The sequence below is a fragment of the Columba livia genome, chromosome 8 (assembly GCF_036013475.1).
Source record: "Columba livia isolate bColLiv1 breed racing homer chromosome 8, bColLiv1.pat.W.v2, whole genome shotgun sequence".
Classification (NCBI taxonomy): domain Eukaryota; kingdom Metazoa; phylum Chordata; class Aves; order Columbiformes; family Columbidae; genus Columba; species Columba livia.
Genome location: NC_088609.1, coordinates 31640180 through 31659811, shown reverse-complemented (window position 1 = coordinate 31659811; position 19632 = coordinate 31640180). Strand labels below are relative to the sequence as shown.

At 42.2% G+C, this 19632-nt stretch overlaps 1 protein-coding gene across 5 annotated transcripts in view; it reads right to left on the bottom strand.

Moving 5' to 3' along the window:
- Positions 1 to 2759: 2759 nt before the first annotated feature.
- The window catches only part of PLA2G4A (phospholipase A2 group IVA), a 102251-nt gene continuing 85378 nt past the window's right edge, over positions 2760 to 19632 (bottom strand). For all 5 annotated transcript variants that reach the window (XM_065072806.1, XM_065072805.1, XM_065072804.1 and 2 more), the window contains 8 exons: positions 17625 to 17762; positions 17089 to 17181; positions 13313 to 13384; positions 11562 to 11804; positions 7534 to 7718; positions 5245 to 5440; positions 4894 to 5051; positions 2760 to 3849 (listed from right to left, as the gene is read on the bottom strand). In XM_065072806.1, the coding sequence (XP_064928878.1) occupies positions 3718 to 3849; positions 4894 to 5051; positions 5245 to 5440; positions 7534 to 7718; positions 11562 to 11804; positions 13313 to 13384; positions 17089 to 17181; positions 17625 to 17762 (1217 nt within the window). In that variant the 3' untranslated portion in view covers positions 2760 to 3717. The remainder of the gene's footprint in view (positions 3850 to 4893; positions 5052 to 5244; positions 5441 to 7533; positions 7719 to 11561; positions 11805 to 13312; positions 13385 to 17088; positions 17182 to 17624; positions 17763 to 19632) is intronic.

Sequence of the window (19632 nt, the reverse complement as noted above, 5' to 3'; positions counted from 1 at the left end):
TCCCCGGGGTTTAACGCAAAACTGGACCGGAAGGAAAGATTTGTATTAAATCTCCAGCTGCAAAATATCAGCGTTTCTACTTCCCAAACGCGCTGGCAAAATAGTCGCCTCTGTTTCTTTGAATGTCATCATGTTAATTCTGCCTCATGTTTTCCAGAACACACCCTAAACAATGTCTTGGCAACAAAAAGTCTATAACGTGTGTTTAGGACAAGCTGGATGCGGTAAATGCCTCCCACATCAACCTCCTCATCTTAACGAGTGCTTAATGAGCCGCCTTACAGAAGGGACGAGTTTCTGCCTCCTGTGCAGAGCGAGCGCTGGCCCCATCCATCCCTCTTTGCCACCCCGGCCAGAAAATGGTAACAAAGAAAGTGTATATAGCTTTACTTACACAGCTCATTCTGCAATGGCAAAAGTTATCGTTTCATACCCAAAGAACGGAGCTGCATGTTTTTCCCTGCTCACTCTTGCCTACAAAAATACATCTGGCTGAGAATTAGAGGGGAACACAAAGGCCAAAACCACCCCAAAGCGCTCAGGTTTCTGCTTCTGGCTTGGCCACAGGCTTCAAGGAGGAGGCACTGGAAGAGCATCGCTCTGTTATAAAGGCAAAAGGGGTTTTTTTCAGCATCAAGTTGGGTCAGAGTTCAGCTCCCTGTGGTTTTCCTGGCAGACCTCAGGATCGGGGCTGAAGCCTCCTGTACATCTCCTGCCAAAACCAAAAGAGAACAGAGGTCTCTCAGCTTGGCCTTTCAGCCATCATTTCTGTTTGAGCCAAGTGGTTGTGGCTTGGCATTCACGGGTTGCACCGTCACATAAGGAGTTCCTGCTCCCATCGTACTGAATATTGCATTTTTGGGGGTAATTTAAGGGTTAACGAGTGGCTCTGTCACCTTCATTGCCACACGGCCTGTTCTTCGCGTGCAGAAGTCCCATGTTTTTGTTGTCATGGGGAACTCCTCGCTTGTGAACCATGACGGTCTTTACTTTTTACCTAGCGTGAGAAGCACCAGTGCGTATATTAAACTTAATTGGATGAGTCACACGAATAGACAAAATCTCACCCGCGTGCCAAGTGCAAAAAAGCAGCGAGAGCGCCGGGTGAATGCGCAGCTTCAGGAAACGTCTGCGTGCTTTGGCTTTGAGCGAGCGAAAACGCGATATGGAAACGCATGTGGTTGCACAACTAACTCGCTCCTCGGCGTTAGCACATCGGTGAAGAACCCCCCTCCGAACGCTCGGGAGAAAACCACGGCCGCTTTACACTCACTTCTCAAGTTTCAGCCCAAACACGCCGGGTCAAACCAGAAAGCGCGTTCCTCGCCGCCCCGTTTTCCTGCCAAAGGGAATTTTCTTCTCTCTGATGTGGGCTTGAGGTCAACGCTCTCCTGCTTTGCGGGCCAAGGGGGTTATATTCGGAGCGTTCGCCTCGGCTGCTGAAGGCAAAATGCGAACAGAGGGTTCAGATCCTCCCAGCCAGAGCTGCCCCAAGGTCCTGCGGAGAAGAACTGCGATAACGTTTCCGTTTCTAAGTTCATTATCATGCTACGATGGATGTTTTTGCCATTTGAAGCGTATGGACACAGAATTAAGAGAGGTGTTTTTGTTCGAGACAATGAACTTACCAGTGAGCTCCTTGCAAGCCCAAGACACTTCAAACGTTTGAAAAAGACAGAACTCGTGAGGTTTTAAGACAAATTTGCTTTTAGCAAAGGAAGACGGACTATAATTCGCTGTATTAGCTCTTAAAAGAACAGCACAAAATATCTGAGAGAGTCCTGACACCACAATGTCTCAAAAACGGACTGAAGTACTGTCACCTGCTCAACAAAGTTGTGGTTTTCACAGCTAAACTCAAAAGACAAGACTAACGGGCAAAACCTGGGATTTCCTGCGTGTTGAGCTGTCCCACCGGGTTCCACGCACCGTGGAGCTGGTTCCATGTCTGGCCACACAGAAGTGAAAATGTCCTGCAAACGAGCAAAATAAGCTGTCTGAAAACAGGTGGTGCCCAATATAGCTATTTTTTTATTGGCTGATAACACTGTGATAATATAAAACTGTATAGAGTATGATAAAACACTTTCATAAAACAGAGTAGGTCTGTATTATAAAATAAAAAAGACTATGTTAACAAAAGGAAAAGAAAATATTACAGTAAAACAATGGTACCAGTTTCCTCCTGTATTCTCAAATGTATTGAAAACATTTAAATTATGCAGCACTACAGTAAGTTGCTTTTATTTTCTCTCCTGATTTTAAATAGGCACTAAGTCAAGCAGAAATAAAACCTATTAATCAAATACAGAAGATGTTATTCATCACGTAACGTTGCACGTAGATTTAAGGAGGGATGATGCAGTGGCTGCTAAAGAAATGCATTATAATTGCTTCTCTTCCCGTGGGCTTAGAGGTTTCTGCAATTAAAAGCAGCTCAATAATTCACAATAAAGGGAACAGCCATGTTCCCTTGTCACCTGCTGGCCCATGACACCATTTCCAAGGACTTCGGAGGTTTTTTGGGGTGCGACCGCACTTTTCTGTGCATTTGCAGAGTTATCTCAACACGTGTTGAGACGGAACTAAAACAGTCTATGTCTCTGTGCGGGTTTTCATTATTCAACTGACTACAAATATATTTAAAAAATAACCCTTAGCACATGATTTACTTCCCGTTCTTCCCTAGGAACGTTTTCTTGATCCCCAGTAAACATCGCCACTGTCCCCTCCCAGAAATGTGACAATACGAACCACCATCAAATGCAAAATCACTTTTAATTTATCCATAAACGTTTTGATCAGAAATACATAAAGTAACAATAATTTAACAGACAGGCGCTGCTAGCTCAAGAATTCCAGCAACGTGATTTTGTGCAAAGAAAGAGAACAAGAAAATGGAAGAGGTTGGATATTTTGCCCAGTGGATACATACGTCCTTAAACAGTGGACTTTGATTTTGGTGAAAATACTTGGAATGAGAAGATTCAAGAGCGGGTCCTACCCAGCATCAGCCACAAAAGTACAAAAGCATTACTAACCAGCTGAGGTGTAAACCCCGTTTGTTATCAAAGCCCTTTTGTTATCACGTCTGTGATTGTTCGTTACCACGTCTGGGGTTGTTTGGTTCTATTTTAAGAGACGCCACTTGTGCAAGAAAATTTGAAACACAGCTTGAAGATGGAGTTTTGGAAAGGCCAACAGAGCCAATGGTTATTAGTGAACTGGCCGTGACCAATTATTGACTTTTCAACCCAAAATTAGAGGAAATCTGACACAAAGCAGAGGGGAATCCGGGCTTAAGCTCAGGTACATGTATTCTCTTTCTTACTAGATTTTATTCTCTTGTGTTTCCCATTCCACTTACGTTTCGAGACATGCCCAGTTTACACCAACTAAAAGCCCAAGGATTGCCACGCTACGAGAAAGCAGCATTTAGAGTTTTGTGAGAAAAAGAAGACGGTGGCGGACCCAATGATGACAGTCAAGATAAACTAATTCCATAGTTCTTAGAGTAAGGATAACAGCATATTGAAATGTTTTCAACTCCTTTTTAGGTTCTTAAAAAAAGAAGTACAAAATTATACTTAAACTCGCAAATCCACAGGGGAAAGTGGATTCGCACAGCCCCGTTGGGGAGCAGTGACGCTCTGAGAATGTCTCTTTGCCTCCAGTTCTGAAGAGCCCGTGGCAGGAGCGGGACCTGCGCCGCGTCCTCTACGTCAGGTTGTTGTTCAGATTGGTCTTGTTAAAGAACCTCCGCGCTTCGACGCTGCTCAGCGACACGGAGCAGCGCGACGGGTTCTCTTTTCTGTACTCGATGCTCTCCATCATGGCTTGTTTGATCACCTGGAAAACAGGGAACAACCTCTCATTCAGGGAAAAATAACCATTTAATGATTTATTAACTGATAGAAAAGACCCTTTCAGCTATTAATTGTTGCTCCTGCTTTAATCACCGCTCCGTCACTGAACAAAGTGATTGCTGAGTATTAATACTCTTCTTCTGGCTGTATAAAGCAACAATTTTAACGTAGTTAATTAAGATATGACTGCATACCACCAACGCCTAAGAATATACATTATTTAAACCGAGTCCCAGTGAAATTCTGACAGGTGAATCAAAACACTGAGAAAATCCATACTTAAAGGATCTTGAAAACAATTATCTTGAGCAAGAGTAAATCATCGCTGTGGTGTCCCTTGTCCTCAAGTAACAAGATTTGTTCACTAACATTGACATAAAGTAATTTCTTTATCTGGGATGATCATTGACACTTGTGAATATGGCAACTCAATCTGTGGATGCTGGGATCACGGTCTTGTGTTACAGCGAGTTGAGTATCGAGTACATCGGTACATCGAGTTATGGTATAAATTTAAAAGAATTATTACTGACTTGATACAGACATTTACAGTGATGTTTTTTAAAAAAATTCGATTTTCCTTTTTTCCAGTTAGAAAACTGACATATATCATGAACCGAGTATAAAATCCTGATCACAATGTCTCCATCCTGCGCAGACTCCTTTGCTCAGTTACCCTGCAGAACTTTTGATGGTAAAATGACAAAAACACCCCAGGAACGCAACTAAAAAGAGTATGAATTGGAATGGATCCTAACAAGCAGAGGCTCAAACATGACGAAGAGCACACACGCTACACTCCAATAGTTCTGCCATTTGGAAATGGTCACAATATTATTATACATCAATCTTCTTAGACCCTGAAATACTGTTGAGACTTTTTTCACCTCCAGTGTCTGGACTCTTCTTCCGAGGCTGGAAGGGTGCACGTTGACCACCCCACAGTTTGTGTATGAAGAACCTACCTCGGGTACACTCCAGCCTCATTAAAATAAAGCTATAACCTCAATTCTGAGAGCGTACGTACGTCTATGTTATTGAGGGTGTTGAACTCCATCAGGTCATGAAGCCTCTTGAACGCCTCGTTGGGATATTGGAAGTTGAAGGTGGAGAACGGTGTATTTGGATCATCAAAAATGTCAAAGTCTGCAAAATCCTTCTCTTCCTGCGTTTCTCTCGGAACGCCTGCGTACAGAACAAATACAAAAATACGATCTAAATGTGAGGTCTGAGGACTTACCATCTTGTTTTGGAATGGTTCTAACTACTACAGGTAAACTAAAGAGTTATTTCAGAGAGAAAACATTCCTCGTAATCACCACGGCATTATAAAACTCCAAAGGAACTTCTGATTTAGCACCAGACACTGCGCGCGCACCTGGAGCTTTGTACTTGCGGAAGTTGATGTTGGCCAAAACAAAATGGATGATAGTTGGACAGTCTTTCTCCGAAGAGGTATCCTTTGGTTTGAAAACATAGCACTCCTTCAGGCCCTCTCGATCAAAGACATTCGGGTCGATTTTCGGGAAAGGAAGCTTGTTCATTTTGGCCCATTTTTCAGCAAGTAAAATTTCCTGGAAAGAGGACAAAGACTTGTAACCAACTGCTGCAAAGTGCGGTTGTTTTGTAGCGAGACACGGGTCAAATTGGTCACTGGAAGTAGTTTGATTAACTCACGCTTCGTTACGGCCCAAGGACCAATTAAGTCAATCGATCTTTGTACAGATGTGGCAAACTGGGCACCTAATCCAGCCTGCCCAGTCCCCCCCATTTGCGATGACTCACAGGAAGGCAAGAGCTGCTCTGGCGCATAAATCTCGGGGCGAATTTACTGAGCTGACAGCTCGAAAAAAAACGTCTGTGATTTTGGTTGCAAACTGAGTATCAGCGCTATGGAAACCAACGCGAGTTCATAAACACCAGTCCACGCGTTGTTATGTTCCCAGTCACATCACAGCGCAGCCCGGCATTTCAAAGCATGCTAAGGGAAGAATTAAGCCTGGAAAACAGGCTTTTTTTTTCCTCCTGACAACTCGGTAAACAAAATAATTTGTAAATAATGACTCAAAAGCGTGTAATAAGGGTGTGCGAGAGGGAAGGTCAATGTCTTTAATCTTGGTGTTGAATGAAACAGGACCCTTCTTTGGGCAACTGTTTTGGATACGCAGGAGATTGAAAGATAGTGGGTGTAAAACAACAAAACAAGAGCGGAGTCATTGACTCCAGCTGGCTGATTTCCCCATGTGCTGGAGTAACGAAACATATTCGAGTGCTCCCACAGATACAGGCCAGCTCCGGAACCGCTGTTTGCTTTTTGAAACCCAACCAGAACCAATGGGATTGCACGGACGGTGGACAAAACTGGTTTCTGTCCTTTAGGCCATGAGCACACGGCCTCAGCTTGTGGCCCATGACCAGGCGTGAGCTGGAGCTACGTCACTCGTCATTATACACAGATTTGCGCATTGGAAATAATGAACCATTCCCTTCAACGGTGGCTTCACCAAAACGTAAAGCGCCATTTAATTTTCCCAGCGTTTTCTTCTTGCGTAAAAGGATTTTTGCCTTTTTGAAATCAGAGTTTATGGAAAAACCCTCAGGACACCACTTGACTTCCAATCTCTCCATGTTATGATACGTGCGGTTCAGTCAATTCAGGGAAAACGAAGGATCTCAGCACTAGTACAAGTCTTGACAGTGCTCTCCACTTCCAGGTAGTCCCCAAGAAACCCAGAGAGTGCAGAACTTACTCCTCTTGCTTCTCCTGAAGCTTTGTTGTTGCTTTTGGTGTTTGCTTTGATTTTTGCATTTGACAACACTGATCTAGAGCTCATTTTGCTACTGCTGTTATTTTGTAATATTGTTTTGGGATGGAAGGAGGAAGGAAAAAAATACTACTTGTTCTAATTGAAATTTTTCTCTAAAGTAACAACGCCGATTGTTTCTCAAACGGGCAAGTTCTCTCGGTTTCCTTAAAACTTATTTTTTAAAACCCACAGGAGTTTCAAATAAATGTTGCCACTTTGAATACCTCACAATAGCCTCCTAAGTGCTGCTTTTTTTGTGTTAGCTACCAAAATGGTCCAACATTAAACTTGTCTAGTCCGTTGGGCATGTTTGTATAGGTTTGTATAGGATGCTTCCAACACCTGCTGGATCTCTATGTGGTTGCTTTGCTCTTGCCTGAATAATTTAGGAATCCTACTGAAACCAGTACTGGGATTATCCCCGTGAGATGTAAATGAACAGTTATATATTTAGTTACATATTTAGCAATACCGGAATGACCAAGGCATTTCAAGATGACGACAGAAAACGATTAATTTCCATGACAGAAGAGAACAGCTGCACAGAGCACAATGGTAAATAACTGACTTAATTGTTTAATACTGACATAACATAAAACTCTGCAATTCAGTGTGAAAGCAGGACTTCCATCAAAACAACAGAGCTACTAGTTGAAATGAATTATTTTAGCCTTCTTTGTGTCAGTTGTCTCGTGTGAGTCATGTAAACAGGAACCGAGGCAGAGTGCAATATTGGGCCTGGATGTGGAAACAAACTGCCCTTTGGAACCATGAGATGTGCCACCAAGCTGGCTGGAAAAATACAGCCGAGTCAAATCGAATTCATGAACACAAAGAGAGGAATGGCCTCTCTCACTTACTTTGAAAGGAGGACTGGAATCACTTGGCCTTGCAGAAAAATCAAAAGAGATGATGAGATCGACACCTCTTTGAGGTCTCAAGATAAGCGGGTACGGCAGGTTGAAGGTGAGCCCACTGTCCACTATATGGATCTTCTTGCTCTTCACATCTAGCGGCTCGTATATCCTCTCAAACTCATCAGGATCTGCGCGGGACAAATAAAACAAACCAAAAATTGCCATATCTGAATTTTAAGCATCGAGCGGAATTACGTATAAGCCCCTTACGGCTGTTACCGTCGTGGTAAAGGACAAAATTATCTCCTGCCTCCAGCGCCCAAAATGAGGGCTGGAAAAGATTTGGTTTCCCCTTTAATATCCCTGGGTGAAGCTCCAGAAAGGATGAGCAATCTGTCCCAAGTGTCTTTGCGCTTATCAAGTCTCTGGATTCTACTAAACGATCCCTGCAGAGCTCAGAACTTCTCTCCTGATGGTCTTTTTCTTGCTCTAGGTCTTCAACATGTTTCCAGTGCATGTTTCTGGCCTTTTGACTAATGCTCATATCTGTAGAGGGCAGTGTAATCTAAGGAATGCTGAACAGAATAATATATTTATGATTGTATTTATATATCTATTTCTTTATTGTATACAATATTTATTGTATAATTAGATTTCTTAGCACCCACTTATTGGCGATGGACGTAATTTGAAAAAAAAAAAAAAAGATATTTTAATGTGAAGAAAATCCATTAAAATCATTCAAATTCTCATTCCAATCGTTTCAGGATCCATGAGAAAAAATTACTGCTCTGAGCAGCAAAAAAATCTCAGAGCAGATATTTTGACTTTTTATTTCTGTTATTATTATTATTATTATTATTATTATTACTATTACTATTATTATTATTAATATTTCTTAGAGTGCACTGTGAAATGAAGCACAAGTTTTGTAATATTTGCCTTGATTTCTAAGGGAGAAAACACTTTCAAATCATTGCCTATTGCTAAAGGGCCAACTGTGTTTATAGACCTATTTTAGAACCAGTTTTATTTCATAACCATGCGTTGGCATAAAGCAATTAAAATCTTTTCCCGGTAAAAAAAATACACTTACTCCAGATCCTTTTAGCACGAGTAAACCGGTTTTGTATTCCCCCTCCTTTTTAAAAGATATTTCAAACATAATTTAAGCTTTGTTCTCATTAGAATTTAAAAAAAAAATCAAAAATAATTTTGTTCAAGTTTTGTATTATCTTATTTTATGAAATTTGAATTTGAAGTCAACAGTGATTCTTTAAACAAGAATCGTACAGCCTGTAATAACGTTTGCGATAGGAATGTTACTGCACTTGCAGACTTCCTACCAAAAAGGCGTTGAAGAACAAGACAGCTCCTATTCTTAGAGCCTTCATGGCTCCATCATCAAATTTATCATAATAATTTTATATTATAGATGATAAAATATCATAACGCCGTCAAAAATTTGTAATGATCGCATAGATGTTTTTTCTTGGTTGTGGTCTTCTGCAAATGCAGGAGAGACTCAACCTAAAGGTTTTGCTTTTTATTAGAATTCCTTTTAGAAGTCCGTGAACTTCCAACCCATCTCATGAAAGATTTGTTGGTATTAGGAGCAGCTTTCAGTCCATCAAAGAGCAAAGCGGGAGCAGCAGGAGATGCTGAGGAGCCCAGTTCTGCCTTAAACCAGCGCAGATCTGTCTGATCTGCAGTAATCGGATCCACATTTGCTACTGACGCGTGTCTGCTATAGCGGAGTTTCCATAAATACTGAAAGAAGGAAGCAGATTGTGAGTTATTTTTTCCCCTATTGTTATTCACTTGGCATTTTCTCCAGCGATTTCGGTGTGTTGTAACATCAAGGCACAGAAACAAAACACGATGAAATCACGCAAGGGCCATAAAGTAGATTGGAGATCAATTACAAAAACGCTCAGCAAAACCGGAATCTGTAGCAAAGTCAAGCCGAGTTTTACTGTTAGACCAAGCCACTGCGATCTAGGCAGAGCCTAAACTCCATCCTAAGGAACAGCTCTAACATGGGCGTAGCTCTGCCACAGCTCCATCCCTGCAGCACAACGCGGGGGTCACAGAAGCTTTGGCACAATTGGAGATGTAAAGGATTATTTAGATCCTTTCTGGTAAACTTTTGTCTTCTTCACAGCACCTGGTAATAAAGGAAAACTCCTAAAGCAATTCAGACTTCTCTCTGTACTCAAGCTGACAGTGGTAGGAATACATATGCAAAGCTTAAATGCATCTAGCTCCTTGGTAATATACAGTATTTTAAATTTACGCCAAAGTTTCCTTTCTATCTACTCCCCTGGGCTCCTAGGCAAAATTCACAGCATTAAAATGTGGATACACTTACCACGCTACCGAATGATTGAATTTCACATTAACTACTGAAATTTCAAGGGTTTTTAGCTATTCTTGATCATAATATTGCAACTACTCACGGCTGTTAGATTTGTTAGTTGAGGATTAGGAGTGTGGGCTTCAGCTAACGCTAAAAAAATCGCAGTTATGTCAAATTTTTGCCAGACGTTTTCCCTCAAGAAGTTTCAGCCACTGAAAAGTAATTGTCTTGGGGGTGCAGGCTCGTTCTGTCAAACCAGCATTTTAGTGCAATTGAAATGAAAGCCCAGGAAGTTGAGAGTTGATTCTGAAGATTATCCACATGTCTTAATTATGCAAAATTCTCATCAACTGCCATTTTTTCCAACCATAAATTTACTACCCTCTTTCCTGTCTCTTTTACGACCACTATAAATATTAAGATTACCCAGCTGTAAACACCTCTGAGATGACAAAAATATTTAGAAAGTGGAGTACAGATGGAAATTACTATAGAAGCACTCAAAGGGATTTGTTACACGAACAAATACACATCAGAGCGCGTCTGCTACTTAAGCACTTAAACGACATCTGGTATTTACTGTTGCATAATGACCAGGCAGGACAATCTCTTTCCTCTGGATAGGGAATAAAGGCTGCAGGGACTCCTGTTATCGCGAGGGATGCTTGCCAGCGCTGTGCCGCTACACAAGATTGGGGAGAAATGCCATTTTCAGTGATTTGTAGCTCCTCCACTCGATGGATGTCAGGAATAATCCACAATAATCCAGAAGTAAGTTAGTTAGCTTGTATCAGACACTGTAGGTGGAGGCTCCACCACCTGCGCATCTTCACCACGACGTAGCTTTTCTATAGGGAAACTCACAGTCTTAACTCAGGGCTCTGTTGCCTACTGAGGAATTTAAAAAAAGCACCAGTGCTGGAAGAATACTAAGAAATACACTGGCTCTCATTAACAAGATTGTCATGATTGTCTATAGCAAATCTTCAAAATACTACTTAAACATGAGTCCTAACTCTCTGCAGCTGCTGTCCCAGACACCTTAGACTTCATGGAGTAGGGGAAGACCCTGAACTTCTTTTGCAAATCAATGTTTTCCCAGAATTCTAAATTTTCACCCACATTCTTGCTTATGCCAATGTGACTTGCCCATCAGTCGCAACCAAGAGGTGGATGCACCTGATGGAGCGGGGTCACTGGGAAGAACACGCTGTCAGCAAGCAAGGATCTACGAGTAAAGCAATGTGTCGCCTCCACAGTTCTTTCAGAGGAAGACGAAGGCAGCAGAAGAGCTGCCGGTCAATGGTCACGACTGCTGCTACAGAAACATACAACAGCACGTACCTGCAGGCAGGAGAAAGCCACATGGTTCACAGAATCACAGGATCGTTTGGGTTGGAGGGACCTCCAAAGCTCCCCTAGTGCCAGCCACGAGCAGGGACATCTTCACCAGCTCAGGTTGCTCAGAGCCCGTCCAGCCTGGCCTGGGATGTCTCCGGGGATGGTTCATCTACCACCTCTCTGGCCAACCTGGGCCAGGCTCTCACCACCCTCAGGGCCAACCATTCCTTCCTCATGTCCAGCCTGAATCTCCCTCCTTTAGTTTAAACCATCACCCCTTGTCCTGTCACAACAGCTGACAATACCACGCTGCAAACTCGCCATTTCTAACCTGCAACGGCAGCATCGAGCTCGTCCTCCTCCACGGACTCCTGGGACAGGAGATCTGCCAGGGGAGAGAGCGGGTAACAGCTGTTGAGGTTCAAGCCCAGCATGAAGTTGTGCACTTTTCCAGCACGCCCTTCCCTGGTGTTGAAAAGGGCACTGTCGCCCACCAGCGCCATCAGCATCCGCTGCACCCAGCTCTCCTGGCTGCTGTTCTGATACTCCTGATTCGCCTCAGTGTTTTCAGTGCCTGTAGAGGAAAATCAACATAATCCACAGTGAGAGAGTTCATATGCAAAGTGTAAAACCAAGATTTCCAGGTCTACTAAAATAAAGCATCTATTATAATAGATGACCTGAGCCAGACATAATTCGTCCGGATGGCGAGGGCGATGAGGATACAGCTTTATCTGCACTAGTGACCAAAATGCAAACGATCCAGGCTCAGGGGACAGATTTGAGTATCCAAGATTTACGTAGAGGTAAATTCACCTGGCTGTGTATTGACACCCATCTCCACCCTTTACTGCCTGCTAGAAACCCAGCTTTCACAGAATCACAGAATCACAGAATCGACTGGGTTGGAAAAGACCTCAGAGATCATCGAGTCCAACCCTTGGTCCAACTCTAGTCCGTTTACTAGATCATGGCACTAAGTGCCATGTCCAATCTCAGTTTAAAAACCTCTAGGGACGGCGAGCCTTCCTTAAGAAGGCAAAGTTAGTCTGCTTAAAAGAGAATGCTACAGCATGGGAATTCTAAAATATCTCAAAATATCCTTTCAGTCAACTGTAGACTACAATTAATATCTGGTTTTGATTAACTGAAGAGTACAAAAGACTTAGATGTCTACTGCTAGATGGCTTGGACTGGTGTCAAAACTTAACTTTTTGGGGTATTTTATACAAGAGGATAATTCAAGCTCAGGCTTGATACTTTAACTCCAGCACTGAGATGTGCCTCTCTAAACCAGGCTTTAACAAAGCTAGGTTTTATATAAGTAGAGAGCAAACATGCATCAAACGCCACCAAGTTTAGAGGCCCAACATCTGTACAATAATATTCTATAGAAGTGAGAGGGATGACCATGTGTTTACAAATGACAGATTTGTAGGCTGCCCACTATGGCTACAAACTATGAGAGAAAGGCAGCGTTTTGTGCTGGCTGTAGTGCTTACACAGGACATCCACAAACAAACACAAAACTGTGGTATCACCCGCCCCCTATTATTTTACACAAGAAGAAGTAATCGTTTAACTGAGCTAATGACATAATTCATCGTCTCATCGCACAGGATCTTTTCTTCCTGGAGATCCCAAAATTCCCAAGAGCTGCATTCCCTTATTTGCTTTAGTTGTTAAAAACACCGTCGATTTCTTCAGGTGAAAATCACTGTTGTCCCCAAAAGTATCATCAAATACAAAAGCATGATTAGGATGAAACATAGATCCTGACTAAAATCCCAGCAATCCCCAGGTGGTTTAGGTGCCTGAAGATAATTTTCAAGAGGATCTTTTCACCCCACTGCCCCATGTTCCCCTTGTGGCTGCACCTTTTCTGGGAAACCGGATTTGGGCATTATTTAAAACACCATGTAAAGGTGCTAGAAGATACCTATGAATGCTGGAAGCACAAATTAATACTTGATCAAGGAAGCCCTGAAAACAATGGACATAATTGGCTGGGTTGACTACAATTCGTCAGCAAAAGCTGATGAAAACAGTAAACTACGGAAGAAAACGTGAGCATTTCCTTACCTTTTGGATGCTGCGATTCATCTTCACTGTCTGAACTGTCGTTGCTTACGAGGTGCTTTAGCCTGATATTTTCTGTTGAAAGAAATAGAAAATTACTTTAAACAGCTGGGCTTTAATTAGCAGAAAAGCTAAGAATTTCAAGACAATCTGGGTCATAAATGCTATCATAGTCTTCATCATAGAAAAATCCAGCTGAAGAGATTCGATATATCTCTATGTACAGAATCTGATCAGAATATATTCGTGTTCATCTGCAATTTTAACAAAGCTCCTGCGCTAAGGAGATGCAGCCAAAGGGCTGAGAAAACAAAATGTCATCCTAAAGCAGGACCTACCGCTCGCCTCTGCATCACACATCTGACTCATTTCATTCACCGTGATTAAAATTTAGATGTATAGCTTCTCTTCGCCCAATAACTCCAAGTTAATTTCTATTAATTACCTGCTAATTGGAAAAAACAAGTGTTTAACCTTATTCATCTATGAATAAGCACCTCCCAAAGCAGTGGGGAGAAAACAAAATCCGAGATGGTTATGGAAGTTCTACTGGATATGTGTGAAAAATAAAGGTCAATGCAGCTACACGGGTAGAAAAGACCATTTCTTCTCATAACGTTAAGTGAGAGAAATAAAGCAAGGAAGGAATTAAATTCTCTGGCAAAAATTGGAGCTTTGTGAAGGTGAACAGCTTTGTCCACAAACTCTTTGTTACCTGTTCATTGCTATCTCACGGAATTATTTCAAATCAAAATGAGTACTGAAGAGCGACACCCTCCACCCCTTGAGTAAGGTTTGTAGTGGAGGTGAACACATGTAAAAATGGATTATAGGCTGACGACGTTATTTTCACTCATTATGGATGGCATAATTTTTTGAAATATAACAGATTTGCAATGTTTTATGAGCAGCCTTATCTTGGAAGCGTAGAGCCTACAGGCAAGGGCATCCAAGAGAAGACTTTGGAAAACTAGCACTCTTTATTCTCTAGTGTATTGTATGCTGGCATTAATCTCTCATAGAAATCTGAAGCCAGTTAAAATAAACTTAATGAGGGTTGTTTCCTAATGAACTTGAACTACAATAACTGCTTTTTCCATTTGAAAATTAAAATACAATCTGACAGAAGGACAACGTTGGTCTCCGGTGGCTCGTCCCTGCCTTGGGTTGGTATTTCCCACAAACGCTGTGATTCCTACCCAATGCGGTAATTACAACGGCAATTACACTTGGCGCTTTTTGCTTAAGTCTAAATCCAAGAGAAAAGATTAATGAGAGAGTCTCTGTAATATCAAGTGTAAAAAAAACAGCTTTATTACTCTAGGTAATGAATGCTGGACTCAGATGACCACCACTGTCGCCTCTTTTGTACAAAGGAACATACAACACTGTAAAACCCCCACAGAAGCAGAAGAGCTTAGTCATCATGTATTTTTCCTTAAGTATTTTTTCTCTTTAATACTCAGCAGGTCCTCAAATACCGTCAATGGACAAACATGCTCCAAAGACAAACACACACAAATTCTTTGGCGATGACATAGGAGACAGGTCAAAATAAAAAATAGTGACCAAAAAAGGAAGACAAAAACCCCCAATAAATCAAATTTTTGGACATAAAATCATCTCTTTAAAGCAAAATCTCTTATTTACTGTTTCTAGGTGCGGTTTTCTATGTGCTCTACGCACAGTGGCTTTTCGGATGTTCCCTGGAATTTTGCCATTGACTTTGGTGGTACCGAAGTTTCACTGGGACATCTACAGCTCTGGTGGTTCAAGCCACATCAGTATTTTCACATGTGATCCCACTTCAAAGCCTGTTTTTCAACTTATATCTGAAATGAGCCATGGATGAGAGCAACCATTCTGTGTCTCAAAGTCTTCAAAAGCAATAAGAGACATGTCCACTATCAGATTTATTGACAGAGATCACAGAATCCCAGAATGTCAGGGGTTGGAAGGGACCTGGAAAGCTCATCCAGTGCAATCCCCCCATGGAGCAGGAACACCCAGATGAGGTTACACAGGAAGGTGTCCAGGCGGGTTGGAATGTCTGCACAGAAGGAGACTCCACAACCTCCCTGGGCAGCCTGGGCCAGGCTCTGTTTCTTCTCAAATTTAAGTAGAACCTCCTGTGTTCCAGTTTATACCCATTGCCCCTTGTCCTGTCACTGGTTGTCACCGAGAAGAGCCTGGCTCCATCCTCCTGACACTCCCCCTTTCCATATTGATCCCCAGGAATGAGTCCCCCCTCAGTGTCCTCTTGTCCATCTGCAGAGCCCCAGCTCCCTCAGCCTTTCCTCACACGGGAGATGCTCCACTCCCTTCAGCATCTTGGTGGCTGCGCTGGACTCTCTCCAGCAGTTCCCTGTCCTGCTGGAACTGAGGGGCCACAACTGGACACAATATTCCAGGTGTGGTCTCCCCAGGGCAGAGCAGAGGGGCAGGAGAACCTCTCTGACCTACTGACCACCCCCTTCTAACCCACCCCAGGTACCATTGGCCTTCCTGGCCACAAGGGCCCAGTGCTGGCTCATGGTCACCCTGCTGTCCCCAGGACCCCCAGGTCCCTTTCCCCTACGCTGCTCTCTAATAGGTCATTTCCCAACTTATACTGGAACCTGGGGTTGTTCCTGCCCAGATGCAAGACTCTACACTTGCCCTTGTTATATTTCATTAATTTCTCCCTGCCCAGCTCTCCATCCTGTCCAGGTCTCTGGATGGCAGCACAGTTTCCAGTGTCACCACTCCTCCCAGCTCGGTGTCATCAGCAAACTTGCTGACAGTCACTCTGTTCCCTTCGTCCAAATCGTTGATGAATATATTGAATAATACCGGCCCCAGCACTGACCCCTGAGGCACTGCACTGGGTACAGGCCTCAACTGGACTCTGCCCCATTGACCGTGACTCTCTGGCTTCTTCCCATCAGTAGGTGTTAACACTCATGAGCTGTATCAGAAATAGGAACCTGGAGGCACAGGTCTCATTTTCATCCATAAAAGTACATTTTCACACAGCTGAATGCCACCTATTAGGGGACTGAGACAGCTAAGGGGCTTGGTTTTGTTGTTGCTGTTTTAAATCAACTCAATCTGTATTTTCTCTTTACGCTCTTCAGAAAAAGTCTGACTGCCTAGTACAATTTATTTATTGGTTTTATATGTCCCTGTGTTCTGAATAGCAAAAAAAAAAAAGTGTAAAAAACCCCTTCATTGTCAACTGCATTCTCAAATGAAACACAAAAAGTCTATCCAAACCAGCCTACGATGAATTCCTTACAGTCATTTTGCCATTTGTGCGTTAGGAATGAAACCAAAATTATTAAGTAGTAAATAAAGGATCAGATACCAACAGGTGATCTGTGGTTCGAATGGAACAACCTAACAATATAGAGATGCTAAAATTTGATTTTACTAATCCCTTGAATAATACAGTTCAGTGACAAGAGGCCACACAGTGTTTGTCAACTTCTGATCTCCAGAAACCTGCCTAGCAACATAAAAATGGGAATTGGACTCTCTTAACTGTGTGAAAACAGTTGGATACACGCAGGTGACTTACAGCACCTCGGATACTGATCAGAAACCAAAGTGAGAGAAAGAAAATCCAATTATGAATGTTCTTTCCCTGACCTCATTCAGCATTTAGCAATGTCAGCCACTACAGTGACTTCATTCTGCATTCTTCAAATGATGACCACAAATGACTACCGTCCTTCCACAAGCCCTGCATCTTGCTCATAATTATTTTGCATAGCAGCAGAATTAGTTCTTAGTATTACCTAATTCTTCTTCCATGGTGGGACCTTTATTTTGAGAATTGGAGACGCCAAGCACTCTGTTAAATAATATAGAAAAGGCACTGCCCCAGACACCTGAAAGGGAAAAATAAACAGTGAATGGAGGTTGGTAGAAGAAAAAAACCCAAACATATATTGCGGTATTTAAGCAAGTATTTGAGCACACTTCTGATTTTGGAACATGCTACGTCATAAGCTCAAAAGCAACAAGGAAACAGGGAATGCCAACCCATGTCTGTGAAATCTTTCAAATGGATGTCTCCAAACAAACTGAGAACTCTGCTGCTTGTTGGACAATTTGTGGGATTGCATTTAAAACCCCCTGTGTTGTGGAGCCTCCTTCTCTGCAGACATTCCAACCCGCCTGGACACCTTCCTGTGTAACCTCATCTGGGTGTTCCTGCTCCGTGGGGGGATTGCACTGGATGAGCTTTCCAGGGCCCTTCAACCCCTGACATTCTGGGATTCTGTGAACTACCAAAATTAGATTTAATTTAAAGTCTCAGTCACATACTCACCCATCAAGAAATGAAGGGGATTTTCATTATACTTCTTCACCACTGTCCCCATAAAAAATTTGCTTCCAAACAAATCAGGAGACATAAAAGTGCCATACTTGGCCATACCAATCTCATAGGGACTGAATTCCACCCAGTCTGCAAAACAGGAAACACATTTGATTTAATTAGCAATCTCAACCCGAACAGAAGCAGAGGATATTCATCCAGGGTACTTCATTCATAAACGAACGAAACCTCTGTCCTAACAGAGACATTTTAGTTACATAGGAAGGTAAATAACCAAAAGGAATATCTCTGAGGTTGTACAGAAGTCAGAATTGTTTTATTTCAAATGACGGACAGCCTAATGTCACAGCAAAGAAGGAACTGTCATTCTCTCGTATCACAACAAACTATGGTGGAAGAATATGAGGCTGTAAAAACAGACGTCTAAAAGTAGCCATCGCGAAGGAGTAAAACAAAATGACATCTGGTTTCCATCTCATGCTTCACTGTCACACGAAATGCCACGTGGGTCCAAGTTCCAAGTTTCTTTCATTGTGATCCTGCAAAAATGTGGAGGGCAGAGGAAAAGGCGGCAGAAAAAATACTTAATAGCAGAAAAGTTGGGAAAGATTCTAGGAGAGGCATTTGGATTCCGCCAAAACCTGGAGTTTCTAGTGAAATCCAATACGATAAGGCAAAGCTGGGAGGCAGCTGAGAAACTTATTAGTACTAAATGACGCAAAATAGATTTTAAAAGTACATGATTGAATAGAGAGCTTAATAAAAATATGGCATAAAATGTTAAAATGCATTCTATGATCTTAGCAGAACACTTCAGCAGTGATTTACATTCTGTGATGTATGTCTTTTTTGAAAACGGATTTTAGCTGATTTTGAAATGTCTTCTTTGATAGCAGTGGAGCTGCTTACATTAGGGAATTCATTTCAAAAAGAGAGCAAAGGCAAACGAAGAATACCCTACGTTGTAAGTATTTCACTCATTCATCTATTCGATGGTCTATATTTTTAGCAGCGATTGGTTTGTGAACAAATCAGAAATAGCTCTGAAATGGAAAGGCGAAAGAAACAGCTTTGAAAAATGCCCACAAGTGATGGAACACGATCCGCTCCTCGAGATATTCGGTGTTTCTGTGGAAACGTCAATACCAGCGTTAACCACTCGTCCTGAAAAGGAAAGGTTTAATCACGACCGCTGAGAGTTCCGTTTCACGGGGCAATGCTTATCTATGCTAAGTCAAATAAAACATCCTATTTTCCAAATAAACCACCCACACGCCTTTGCATTCATTGGAACAAACGGAAATTCCTTCCGTGGGGAAGACCCAGTCTAGGAATATAACAGTATTTCCCTTTAGATACATAAAGAGGAATTGGCAGATAGGGATTTCAGAAGCATGTTGACGGCAAAATGGAATTTAGAATTAGAATTAATTTAATCTGTGATAAATGCTGGGTCAGAAATGCCGGTGGCCGGGAAAACACGCAGAGCCTGGGGCACGAGAGCTCTGAGCAGCTGCAGGAAACCCCGCTCCAGCGCTCCCGGAAATTATCTGCTATCATTAATGCATTTCAACTCGCATCCACATGAAAGAGTTCATCTACGGCTGTCATCTAGTAAATAAAAAAGTGTAAATAGTCCTGTCCAAATCTTACTATGACTTTCACATCAAGCTGTTCCGTTATAAAAGGAAAAGAAAACGTACAAAAGAAAGGATCAAGATCTCGTTTCCTATATAATGGTAGAGATGACAGTCTCAAAAAGCAAAACCAAGATCCGTGGGTAGAGGTGATGCCTTTATTAGACCAATCGGTAAGGTCAGAGAAGTTATAGACCAGCCTTCGGGTACTTCTGGGTTCGCTTAGAGAACATCATTATTAATTAAAGATAATTTTATTTTTAAAATGGTAAGCAAGTAACCCAAATAAAACTTTTAATAAAACAGCAACTCATCAAAACCCCAAATACTTTCATTTTAAGCAAAAAGCTTTCCATTTCCTA